The 13,876-nt window shown below is 44.0% G+C and overlaps 1 protein-coding gene across 1 annotated transcript in view; it reads left to right on the plus strand.

The window, feature by feature from the left end:
- The first annotated feature begins 652 nt into the window (after positions 1–652).
- Positions 653–13,876, plus strand: part of HTR2A (5-hydroxytryptamine receptor 2A) — a 62,382-nt gene continuing 49,158 nt past the window's right edge. Inside the window, exons 1-2 of the mRNA XM_047756357.1 lie at positions 653–2,213; positions 5,400–5,600. Of these exons, the coding sequence (XP_047612313.1) occupies positions 1,802–2,213; positions 5,400–5,600 (613 nt within the window). The 5' untranslated portion in view covers positions 653–1,801. The remainder of the gene's footprint in view (positions 2,214–5,399; positions 5,601–13,876) is intronic.

A 13,876-nucleotide genomic window follows, 5' to 3' on the forward strand; every position in this document is an offset into this window, starting at 1 on the left:
AAATAAGATATATACACACACAGCCCATACACCCTCGACATACCTGCCTTTTTTAAAAACCCGAGAAGAGGCTTTCTTACCAGTAAAGCTGGCTATCTTTAGTGTTACCTCTGGAAAAACCAACTTCACTCTCTTCCACGAGTGAGCCTTTGAATTACTTCTAGGGGGAATATTTCCACTGAAGCAAAATTAACTAGTTGCATGATATATATGTACTTAAGAATAAATAAAAAGAGTACTCATGGTTTATCAGAGTTATGGCCAAAATTCTGCTCAGCCACTCTGAGCCCTGGTCGCCAAGGTCAACAATTGCAAGGCAGCCTTAAGCTGGGTGGGCTCTGGGTGGAAGAAGCCCCACACTTACAGTGCTCCCAGAGGGGGAAAAAAAAAAAGAAAAAAAAATTCCTGCCTTCATTTACCCTGTCTTCACCCTTCACACTCAACAGTATGACTGTGGGGCTTACCTGCCTTAGGAACCTAGACAAAAGGCAATTTTCTCCCCTTTGTCGCTTCTAAAACAAAAACTTCCCCATGTTAATATGTAGCAAAAAGCGCGGGGGGGGGGGGGGAGCTCCTCTGGTCCGCCCTCCCTGGCAGTTGCTACCTTGCAGTTTATGACACACAGATAGAGGGAGGTCTGAGGAGTGAAAGAGGCAGCCGCCGGGGAGCAAGTCCATTTCCCGGAGAAACCAGCTCTGCCTCCTTTGCCCTGCGCTGTCTGCTGGGCGACTTTGAGAGGGGCTGGGGGACGATCCCTCCACGTGCGCCCGGCTGAGGCGATCCACACGGGAGGCGGAGGACCCGGGCTCGGGGGCAGAGGGAGCCGCCACGGACCTTGCAGCAGCGCTGGCACGGGCTCGACTCTCCCAGGCAGTTTTTGAAGTCAGCAGAACAGGAATCGACTTACTATGATGCTGGGGGGAAGCTCCGGGAGAAGGGACTCATTACCGGCTTCATTACCATGAGAGATGCTGCGAGTCACAGAACAGCCCAGCGTGTCTACCGGGTGGACCCTGAAGACCTCTGTGAGTTCTCGGGCGGCTGTATTTTATGGCTGTGTAATTTTCTTTCTGGCTTGAAAGGCTGCTCTTGGACGAAATGTAGTCGCTTCAATGGGAATTTCTAGCGTGGAAAGTTGTCTGCTCATCCTTTGCTTAAGACTTTTTCTTTCTCTGACTAACTAAGCCACATAATACAAGCTGAAATTCCTGACAGGGGCCGGGGGGCCATTCAGCCTAAGACCCACGGAGAACTATAACCCAAAGTACATCGGATTACTATGGGATTAACTCTGGATGTATTTTTAACCGCGTTTTCTTAGTGTAGGATGCCTATAGCCCGACTGTTCTGGAGGGCATGCTCTTTTAATGCTGCTGTGGCTCAACTAATATCATCGGCATCACCACCCAAATGAGACAGAGTGAAAGAAGATTCCTGGTAGTTACAAAACTTTGCTTCTCTGGCCAGGATCACATTTTTCTCCCGGAATGCTCACAACTCAGCCACCTCTCCGTCCAAAGTTCCTTCTGCTTTTTTGACCTTGCTTGTGAGAGGGAAAAAAAGAAGAATGAAACCCAACAGAAGATTCTACTAAAATTTTGAAGGAAGGAAACAGAAAGAAGCCACTGCAGTTCTGTAACGACTGTTGTAATAATGGGAGAGAAAAAGCCAACCAAAGGAGCCCTGCCTGTAGAGCAGCCTCAGTGTGACAGAGCACGGGAACATAAAGCTGAGTGGTGAGCAGAGCCTGTTAACTCCTTAGCTTTTCTACTCTTCATCTGCTACAAGTTCCGGCTCGGACATGGATGTTCTCTGTGAAGAAAACACTTCTTTGAGCTCACCTACGAACTCCTTCATGCAATTAAACGATGACACAAGGCTCTACCATAACGACTTTAACTCGGGAGAAGCTAACACTTCAGATGCATTTAACTGGACCGTGGACTCAGAAAATCGAACCAACCTTTCCTGTGAGGGCTGTCTCTCACCACCCTGCTTCTCCTTGCTTCATCTCCAGGAAAAAAACTGGTCTGCCTTGTTGACAGCTGTAGTGATTATCCTAACCATTGCTGGAAACATACTCGTCATCATGGCAGTGTCCCTAGAGAAAAAGCTGCAGAATGCCACCAACTATTTCCTGATGTCACTTGCCATAGCGGATATGCTGCTGGGTTTCCTTGTCATGCCTGTGTCCATGTTAACCATTCTCTATGGTGAGTGGCATTAGTTTCCCAGCTGTACTCACACTGGTAACGAAGAGCATGTGCATGTCATTAGCAGCCGAGCCGGGGCTGATGGGACAATTTAAGGGCAAGGCTTTGTTTATAAAGGAGGGTCCAACTTGTTAGGCTGCTTAAATTTTACTCTTAAAATGGGGTCTCACATTTAAAGAAATTATATATCAATCTCCTATTTGTGATCATTGGAGAGTCGTATGCTTTTTGTGACATGTACATTTTATGTTGAGAGACAAAGTGTGCTTAAGACCATGTCGATTCTGTGTAGAATTATCAAGGTCCCAACAGAGCCATAAAGCCACCAGCTTTCTGTCGTTCTGAATCCACTTGGTTTTTGCTCCTTTCTATCTACCACCAAATCTGCCAGCCTTCAAGACAGGGCAGTTTTATCTTGGTCACACTGTCTTCAGCACTTCTAACAGAGTGGCAAAACCTTCTCAATTACCTTGGAACATTTGCAGAGGGAACATGAGGGCTGCAGCAGGTTTAATGTTAAAATATGCAGAGTCTCCATTAGAATAAATGAATTACTCCAGTTTTAATTGTTCCCTGCCCGGAGAAGCTCATTTGGAAGCGTGCCTTTGAATTATACCCTCCACTCTTTAAAAATGCATCTGCAGAAACTCCTCTCATCTGGTTTGGGGGAGGGTGGGAAACCCATGGGAAGAGATTAATCTTGCTTTCTTCCCAAGAGTCTGAAAGAGTCAAACCTCCCAGCAAGTCAGCAAACACTGGGACGGCTTCAGCGGGAAGCAGAATGTGATATTCTTTCCAGATTATGAGTGTTTAAGAACATGTCAATACGACCAGATTTCGCCCTTTAAAAAGGGGGAGAGAATATTGAGACGCTGACAAACGACCCACCAGCAGTCATCCAGAGCTAGGAACAGGTTGTGAGCACTATCTTTTAGAGGGGAATTTCTGGCCAAATCTTAGGGGCTAAAAAAAAATATATCAACCCAGCCCTGAAGAAAGAGGAGGAGGAAGGAGATGAGCAACAGAGAGCGGGCGCCAGTTTGCACAGGATCCATAATACTCATTGCCAGGGCAGCCCCCGCTTGACCGTTCAAAATGTCACACATCACGATGATTTGATTAAATTCGCCTGTCATTTCCCAGACATCCTGGAGGGGTTCCCACTTCCTAGACCGCTCTGCGTTGAAGGCAAACTCCAGGAGTGGGAGATGACTCCCAGTGGGCCCGTCTGCGAACTAAAACCTGGGTGGGAATTTGGGAGGGACCCTAAGCGGTGGGTGTGGGGCAGGCACCGGCCAGCCGGCTTAGGAAGCCGGGACCTGGCCGGTGCCTCGGGCGTGGGTGCAATGGCGCCCTCTGGTGGCAGCCGCTCAGCGCACAGCTGGTTCCTGCCTGGAGATGCGCTTCTCCCCCTGGACTGGTCACCCGGCCTCGGCAGGGCTGGTGAGGAAATTCCCCCCTCCTTATCCCCCGTCTTGAAAACCCAGACTATGGACTGAGACTGCTCCCTTACAGAGGAAACTCCGCCCAGGGCCAACATCAGTTCCGACCAGGCAGAGCGTGACTTCCTCACGAGGCACTGCTAAGAAAAGCCTCTGCTTTTAGCTCAAGCTTTCCACGAACAGGGTGAAAAGCACCAAGTCAAATTTGCATCCCGCACCCTTTTCTTAGCACGGTGGTGGTATTTTGGTAGAGAGTATGTTTGTGAATAGAGAGTTGCTTCAGCTTTGGGTCCAGAATGTCATGAAAGGTAGTCTTCATTTTCCTCCTCCCATCACACAGACCATTACTTCATCTGTCATCACAACTAACTGAGGTTTATATAACCATCTGATCTTCCTCTAAAACAGAAAGAGGAGACTTTATGCCCATGAGGCATCCCCTGGCTTGCCAACGCAGCAGGTGACTTCCTAAAGTGCGTCTTATAGTGGAATCCTCTGAGGAGCTTTAAACCACTTTCCTGTCTGAGGCCCACCTCTACCCACCCTCCTGGGCATCAGGAGCCACAGAAATGCTGCCTAGCAGATTCCATGTGCAGCCCTGAGTGAGAACCACTGCCCTAGGCAGCCGTGGCCCAAGCATGGTCCCTGGACCAGCAGCATCAGCACCACCTGGAACATTATGAAAAATGCAGATCTTCCTGCCCCACCACAGACTTACAGAATCAGAAGCTCCAGAGATGAGGTCCCACAGTCCCATTTTCAGAAACCACTTCAGAGGTGCCAGGGCTCCCTCAAGTTTGAGCGCCACTGCCCTGAAACCGTTCTCAGGATACGAGTATCACACTTCCCTTCACCACTGTCTTCATTTCCCCCCACACACACCTCCCTAAGTTTAAGTTTAACCCCCAAAGAATTATCAGGTAATGATTTTCCATTTTCACCAAGACATGGCCTCTACTCTGGATTTTTCATGATTTCTTCATTCGCACCAATGAGCGACTACTAAATGCCATCACTGTGACACTGAGCAGTTGTAACAATGGCTAAGAGATGGCCTAACCCCAGGGGATACACCATCGGTGAAAAACGTGAGACTAAATAGTGACAGTAGAGCGCTTTGACACAGGAACCCAAAGTACATCAGAACTCCTGACCCAAGTCATTAACAACAAACAGGGAGTTCCCCCTGTGGCTCAGCGGGTTACAAACCCAACTAGTATCTATGAGGATGTGGGTTCGATCCCTGGCCTCGCTCAGTGGATTAAGGATCCGGCGTTGCTGGGAGCTGTGTTGTAGGTCACAGTCATGGCTGGAATCTGGCATGGCTGTGGCGTTGGCTGGCAACTGCAGTTCCAGCTGGACCCCTAGCCCGGGAACGTGGGTAAGACCTCAGGTGCAGCCCTAAAAAGCAAAAAAGCAAGCACAAACAAACAGGGGTAGATTCTGTTAGGTGGAAGACATAGAACGAGAGAAACCCTCAGAGACACAACCCGAGTCTGCAACCCACCAGCATGATTCCAGCCACAAGAAGTTTTCAAACCTTACGTTCATCATCGGTCAGTACCATCTTACTGTAGCTAAGCACAGTTGTTGCTAGGCTTTTTTCAAGTGTTGAAAAAAGCCTGCATTGTCTTTTACCTGCTACCTGTGCCTTTCCCTAGGACAGAAATGGTTCAAGCAGGATAAATACTACACCCCACAGAAGTTCAAAGCTGGTAACTGATGCTCATCTTCTGCTCCATAGGGTACCGGTGGCCTCTGCCCAGCAAGCTCTGCGCCGTCTGGATTTATCTGGATGTGCTCTTCTCCACGGCCTCCATCATGCACCTCTGTGCCATCTCGCTGGACCGCTATGTTGCCATCCAGAACCCCATCCATCACAGCCGATTCAACTCTAGAACTAAGGCATTTCTGAAAATAATTGCTGTTTGGACTATATCAGTAGGTAAGTGGGAATGGTATTTTTCAATCCTATTTGAAGTGATGGTTCATGCCTTCTAAGCAGAATTGTTCTTGTTGCACGGAATGCTCACGTCCTGAGTCTATTGTTCTGTTTGTTGCAAGAGATTTTCTAACCCAGCAAATTATCCAATTTGCTTTAGGGAAGAAAAATCTGTTAATGTGACTAGCTAACAACAAAAACTTGTGTTGCTTTTGTACGGGTAAGAACATACATAGCCAGGAGTTCCCGTGGTGGCCCAGCAAAAATGAATCCGACTCGTATCCATGAGGATGGAGGTCCCACCCCTGGCTTTGCTCAGTGGGTTAAAGAGCCGGCATTGCCTCGAGCTGCAGTGCAGGTAGCAGACACAACTAGGATATAGTGTTGCTGTGGCTGTGGTATAAGCTGGCAGCTGTAGCTCTGAATCAACCCCTAGCCTGGGAACTTCCATATGCTGTGGGTATGGCCATGAAAAGAACGTACATACCCCCCAAGAGAACCAAAATCGAGAGTAACTGTGTCCCTGCCGCCTCCCGGAATTTCCCCCACCTCATACTTTCAAACTCACTCGAGTTTTGAAATTTCTCGATCTTGAGTTTCCCTGAGACCTCAGTGTTGATAATCACTCTACCTGTTGTCACTATAATACAGAGCCCCCTGTCAGAGCAGACACAGCTTCTAGAGGGTAGAGAAAGGTCCCAGGTGCCATAAAACAGAGGGAGAAGCTGAGGACAGAGGCTGGCAGCAGGACTGGGCACTCACGGGGCCTCCAGCACCTCCTTGACTCTTCCTCCTCCTGTTAGGATATCACGTGCTAGAATTTCAAGCTGCTCCACTTGGGCTGATTACACACCTGACCTGTTGCCAGAATTGATCTGTCTCACACTTGACAGGCAGGAAAGCCAGGTAGTAGAAGCTGAACGGGAGCTCCCAGGCAGCTAAGCCAATGGCACGTCACCTCAGCGGGCTTGGTTCTTAACCCAAGATTCTCTGGGATTCATTTTCAAGTTGCAAAGCAGAAATGCTGCCCCTGCTTGTGGTTACATGCGCGCCAGTGTCTAACATTGAGCATCTGTGGGACCTGGTGGTGGGCTTGACATCCCTGACTCAGCCTACCCACAATTCTCTCATGATCAAAATGCACATCAATGGCAAGTGAAGTAATAGGATACCTTGTGTGTCAGCGCCTGTGGTCTGCCTTGCTGCGCAATGTGTCATCTGCAGAGCAGTTCACTCGGTTTCATGGATGACAAGACAGGTTAAAAAGTGAGGTGGACCTTGCAGGACCCTATGGCTAGTCAAGAGCACGGCCAAGGTCATGCTCGATTGTGATGGCAACGCTAACAAACCACCTTTGTATGATTTCCAAAGTTCTTTATGGTCTTAGTCTGTTTTCTCTTTTCAGTTACAGTCTGAGGCAGACAGGATAGGAGATCTTATTTAGTGCTTCTGTGAAGGATTTGGGAAACTGGAGCAGAGAGAAGTGTGTGGCTGGCTGGGTCTCCTCTCCAGCTAGGATCAGGGCTGAGACTCTCAGCTCCCGGCACCACACCTCTTACTGCTAAGTGTACCTCCTTCTTGGGAGGCAGGTTTTGCTCCCCAGAATGCTTGCTGCTTCTGGGACTCTGCAACCTTGGACTTGCTCTTCTAGCATCAAGAGAATGAAGGACCAGTGGTTCTCAATCCCAGGCACATATAAAACCCCTGGGCAGCACTCTGATGTCATCGGTCCATGGCAAGCCAGGTGACCGTAAGGTGCAGCCAGGGTTGAGGACTGACATCAACTGTCCAAGAGGGAGATGCAATTAGCAAAAGTGGGGGCAAGAATAACGTAAACAAAGCCAGCCAAGCGATGGTCAAATCTACTCTAGCTTTACCCCTGCCTGGACACTGTCCCATTGGTAACACCAAGGCTGCAAGAGTCGCCTATCTTTTACCCTCAGTCATACTGACACCGTTTTCCCTGTCTTAGTCAAGCTGAATAGCACAAGTATCGAGTTCCCTTGTGGCACAGTGGGTTAAGGATCCTGAGTCGTCAGTGGCTCAGGTTCCATTCCTGGCCTGGGAACTTCTGTGTGTCACAGGTGTGGCCAAAAAAAAAAAAAACCATCATTTGTTAGGAATGGCTGTTTCTGCACAACGACCAGAGACCCAGTCGTGTTCAAAGCACCTTACAAAAAATGAGCTGCAGAGAAACAAGTTGCACAGAATAACACAGCTTGTAACTAAGAGTCACCCTGAGTCAACCCTATCTGAAAGTCCTCACCCTTACTACTGCCCATAGAGACAGTCTGCTTCCTTCTTCCTCCAGCCACCACCCCAGGAGGCAGGCAGGCAGGCTGGAGGGAATGGTTCTTGGGGTGCTGGTCAGAGGTCAGCATTCATCCATTTGGTCAAACTTTTATTGCTTAGCTACTCTGTGCTTGGCACTGAATATCTTAAGACGTGCATTTAGAGGTCTCCCACCGTGCAATCGGGGAAGGCAGATACGGAAACCTCAGAAAAGCTGAGGTGGTCATCTAGGCTCAGTGCCGCACGTCTGTAAGATGTGTGGCTGAGGAGTTGCTGGAAGTATTTTTTAAAAAGAGAACAAAAGGCAGCTCTAATGAAAGGGCTTAGCATAAATATTCTCCTGAATTATTTTTCTATTGTTTCCATTTCCACTTTTTTTTTAATTTTTGTTGTTGTACATTTAAATCCTTGGCTGGGATTTTTGTATATAGTCCAACATTTTCTTCTACCAATGATTAAAGCCTTTTCAGCATCTAGATAGAGAGCTAGATCGATAGCAATCTCTTAGATATGTTTTACCCCTTTGATTTATTGATATATTGCATTTTCCTTGTAGATTTGAATATTAAACTGCCCTTTCATGCCTAGAAGATATTCATAAATGAATGGGACTTATAAGAATAATCAACCAAGTCACACAAAATTTGACAGTTTTCTGATTGTTCCCTAAGGTCTTAAAATGTTTAAGGTCTTTTAAGAACATACATGTTCTTTAAAGGCTATATAGAATTTAGTTTCCAATCTTTCTTGTCCTGATGTCTTTCAAATGGTATCTTTATATCTCAAGTATCTTTGAAATGTTTCATTTACATTTTCTACCTTGTTTTAGGTTATTAGCTGCATACAAAGCTTAAGTTCTCTTTTGTATTGATTCTTTTATCATTATTAAATATAACACTACTTTAAAGTCTGCTTCATCTGATTTATAGCTTTGCAGTTTTTAGTTTTTTTAATCATTTTTTGTATATATCCTATTACATCCTATTACTGTCAAACTCATTTCTAGCCTAATATTTAAAGTATATTGCTTATTAAGAAGCCTATTAAAGTTGCTTTGTTTTAATTTAGTCACTCTGTCTTTCATTTGGAATCTTTAGTTCATTTACATTTACTGTAACTCAGATATACTGGGGTTTAAATTTACCCTCTTATAGTCTTTTCATTTTCTATTGATTCTCTATTCCAGTTTCTCTCAATCCTTACCTTTTGGGCTAATCAATAACTGTTAATTCATCATCGCCTTTATATGCTTATTAGTTACTCCATTTTTTTAAATCCCTTTAGTGATTACAATATGTATTTGTGACCTAATAGAGGGTAGTACAAATTACTTGTATCACTTCTGAAATATAAAAACCTTGGACTATTTAACTCAATTTACCCGTCTTTTGTATTTTTTCCTACTTTCCAATTCTTTGTATCTTTTTAAAACCTCGAAGTCATCTTAAGTGTCCTATTCCCTCAGTATTTTTTTTCACATGTTGACCTTTTCTATTGCTTTTGTCACTTCTGTGATTCTGCCTGGGTTTATAGTCCTAATTCCTGAAGGATGTCTTTTAGAGCATCATGTAGTTTTATTTTGGCTGTTATTCTAAACATCTTTATTTTCCCTTCATTGTTAAGCCTATCTTTGCTCAGTGGAGAATTGAGGTTTTGCCATTATCTTTTCAAAGACTGCTTCTGCCTTCTCCGACCCATCTCAGACTCCAGTTTCTTGTATGGTAGAATTTTTACCTATGTTTATGACTCTTAAATGCTTTTCTATATTTTTCACCTTTTTTCAATTCTTACTTTAGTCTGGCTAAGTTTCCCCGACCCATCTCAGACTCCAGTTTCTTGTATGGTAGAATTTTTACCTATGTTTATGACTCTTAAATGCTTTTCTATATTTTTCACCTTTTTTCAATTCTTACTTTAGTCTGGCTAAGTTTATTGACTCTTCTCCTGGGTTACTCATGCTCTCACCAGCTATTTCTCATTTGCTGTTAAAACTATATATTGTATTCGAAACGTGGTACTGCATTTTTAGAATTCCCACTTGATCCTTTTTATAGATTCTGCTTCTCTGGAATAACTCTCCATTTTTTCATCTATTTCCTTGAATAGTAATCAGAAGTATCTGGGTATCTGAGTGAGTTACCTGGGGATTTCTATTTTCCAGATCTTTTCCTACTTGGTTCTGTCAGCTGGTAAGCTTAGTGCTTTTACTGAATACTGACATTGGATAAAATGTGTGGATCCTTTGTTGATGTTCTTATTCTTCATGGAGGGGTCCTTTAACTTGAGCAGGCAGTTAGAATGGGTCCCCTAAATCCAGTCAGGGATCGAGCTTGGGCGAGGCTGGGCTTTGTGAGCACTGCTGAGTTTTGAGTCTACCCAACACCTAGGACATATTCCTTCAGGACCCCAGAACAAGGACCGAGCTGTTCTTCATTCTGAAGACTTCTCAACTCCAGATTTTGTCCCCTCAGCACCACCAGGCTGCTACTAACTCTTTAGATGCTCAGCCCCTCCATAAAAACAAAATTATTTTTTTAATTTTGTTTTTATTAGGGTATAGTTGATTTACGGTGTCCTGTCCCTTTCTTCTGTAGAGCACAGTGACCCAGTCCATGCACATGTATATGAATGATTCTCATACTATCTTCCATCATGGTCTGTCCCAAGAGACTGGGTATAGTTCTCTGTGCTGTACAGCAGGACCTCATTCCTTATCCATTCTAAATGCAGCCGTTTACATCTACCAACCCCAAAACTCCCCGTCCAACCCACTTCCCCTCCAGCTCCTTCTCTAACAAGTTGGTAAAGGCCTTGAAGGGAAAGGCAGCTCACACCATTACTTGACTTTTTTTTCCTCTCTCCTTCACTCCAGAATCTTACTCCCTGAAATCCCTAGTGTTTTGAGAGTCCTAACTCCAATTTTTGACCTCCCTATCCCCCCCACCCACCTCGAGACAAGTTTGGGGGCCTCAAAATGTGCTTTATTGGGTATTAATATTACCACTCCTCCTCCTCCTCCGTAGACTCTCTCCAGTGTATCTTTCCCACCTTTTCACTTTTCATATCTTTCGTTTTGCATACATATTTTTACAAGTAACTTACAGATGGATTTTTTAAAAAACACAAAATCTGACACCCGCCACCTTTTCGTAATGAAATTCTGCCCGGCTCCATGAACTGGGACAACTGACACACTTTGTTTTATCCCTCCTTTTTTTTACATTTGTCATGCATCCTTTGTAAGAGTTGACTTTCTTCCTGATTTCATGTTTGCCGACTCCCACAATGTTTTCCCTTCCCTTCCCCATCCCAGTTTGTTTGAGTTTCATCCATTCCTTTTGGGATTATAGTCCCATTCCAAATAATCCTCACACTGATACTCCTATTTCTATATATAAAATAAATAACCCCACTCAATTTTTTTATTGCCTTATTCACCCTGAGTCCCAATTCATAGGTTTTGCCACCATTTCAAAATAACCCAGTGGTGTAGTAGGCCTTTAAAAAGAAAGTCCCCCTCCCCCCCAAAAAAATGCAGAGCAGAAACCATCAAGAGCAATATAGACCTAGGTGACTACATGAGAAATAGTATATTTTATATGGCTAAAATCAACCTATATAAAGTCAGAGGAAAATTTTCAATGTCTGTGCGTAACAGACCAAGGGTGTCTATGCTTAACTTACAAAGAGCACCCACATTTTGATTTTAAAAACGAAAAGACAAGCAATACAGCAGGGAAATAAGTAAACAATATGCATAGGCAATTCACAGCAAGTAAGTTGAAATGGACCAAGCTCGTGAAAAAGGCTTTGTCTTTTTTTTTTTTTTTTTAAACAGTCATGGAAGTGTAATTTAAAATGACAATGCAATACCTTCTTTATCCATCTGATAGGCCAAATTCAAGTGAGTGAAAACATCCACTACTGTTTTGGAGATGGTTCCCTATGCCCTCATATTCCGTTTATGTCAACATGCATTGTTTGCTCTTGGACAATCTAGCAAACGTTTTCAAAATACCACCTCCCAACCTCACTCGAGAGACTCTGTTCTGCAGAAAAACAAAAGCATCTGCAAGAATCTGTATCATTTTGGGGGAAGAACAGAAAAGCAGAAAGGCTGGGTCGTGGTTGAATATATTCTTTTTATCTAAATTACAGAATATTTTGCAGCTCTTTTTTTTCCCCAACTCAATGAATTTTATTACATTCATAGTTGCACACAGCGATCATCACAACCCAATTTTATAGCACTTCCCATCTGCAGCTCTTAAAAATACTGAGTTGGGGTTATGTGACCTTCAAGTGTTCGTGATGTAAGGTGCAAAAAGCAGGTCTCAGGGTAGTATGCACGGTCTGAGCCCATTCTGCTAAGGGAAGAGTAATACCATATGGAGATACACAGGATTAGCACTGAGAAACCATTCCCAGTCTTGATACTCTAAGAAAAATGTAGATCGTTTTTGATAAAACGACATTTATTCCATTTGACTTAATTTTTGACTATGTCCTTCCTGTTAATTGTGATATAATTCCATGCTTTATTAAATTTATTATGGTAGCAAAAAAAAAAAAGGTAAAATTATCAAGAATGGCGAATTGTTGTATTTTCCCTTATGTATTTCTCTATAGTTTTGTCACATACATGATGATAAGATGTTTGGGAAGATCAAGAATCAAACAGTTACACCTGCATCACGGGGTGGTGCACAGAGGGTCTGTGGAGGAGGTAGCTGAGCCTCCAAGTTTGCTAGGATTTCACAGACAGCAGCCTTGGGACCTCATCATAGATGACTCAAGTTTATTAAGATTTCCTGCTTCTCTCCCTCTCATTACTGTGACCGACTTGGTCACTTTACTTTTGCCAATATTTCTATCTTACCCTGAAGAAAATGAACCTAATTACGAATCAGTTGCGTTTTTCTCTTTGGGAGCTTCTCTGAATCAAGAGGTGATGACAGTCAAAGATTGAAGCATTGCATCAAGAATGATCCTGAGGTTCTCTGGGTTTCATTTTGCCTTCATACACCCAATCCCCTTGATCAGAGGTAGCCGTGACTCCACTACAATATACAAAATGAGCAAACCGTTTCCTCGTGGTGATTGCCTTGCTAACGCCACATCAGAAAAGGAAATAGATGCTATTTATTCTCCGACCGTCTTCAGCAGGTAAAGGTATACAAAACGTGAAAATGACTCTTTTCACATTGTCACATCCTGACAAGCAAGCAGAGACGCCAATTTAATTTTTTCTCTGCCCTTCTTTCATTTCACAAATGTATTTGTGTTCATGGAGTAATTTTGAGGTACCATGAGTATGAATAAGATTTTTTTCTTCCCTCAAGGCTAATCATGACCTTGTATTTTATGCACTATTACTTTTATAATAGAAGAGACACACTGTGTCCATTTATCTGGCCCTTTGCCTTCACCGACTGGGATAGCAGGCATAGATTTCGAAACTAAATGCTTAGGCCTTCAAAACATTTCACTTCCTAGACAGTGCAGGTGAATGAAGCCACTTTAAGGGACAGTGAAAATGCTAACTCTCAGTATAGTTTTATTTATTTTAGTATGTAGGATTATGAGCATCTTTTCAGGTTTGTGAGCAAATTTATATTATGTTTTCTATGGCCGGCTGCCTATATTTTTTGCTGTAGAACTTGGTAGCTATAAGCAAAAGTTTGGAGCCAGACTCTTCGGCTTTGTCCCCCATGAGCTGTGTAACCTTGGGCAAGTGACTTAACCTCTCTGCACCTTCGGTTCCTGGTGAGTGCATCATGATGGGAACAGTACCTCTGCCATGAGGTTGCTTTAATGACTGAGCGAATGCAGTGTTTGTCTTGTCACATAAGTGTTTTAAGTTTACAACCATCATTTGAACTCTTTTCTGGAAGGTCCTTGGACTCTTCCTAACACACATTAGGGGAATTAACTTTTTGTCCGTGTTGGCACAATTTATCTATGTCTTCCCAGTATGTTGTCACTTG

The sequence above is a fragment of the Phacochoerus africanus genome, chromosome 13 (assembly GCF_016906955.1).
Source record: "Phacochoerus africanus isolate WHEZ1 chromosome 13, ROS_Pafr_v1, whole genome shotgun sequence".
Taxonomy (NCBI): domain Eukaryota; kingdom Metazoa; phylum Chordata; class Mammalia; order Artiodactyla; family Suidae; genus Phacochoerus; species Phacochoerus africanus.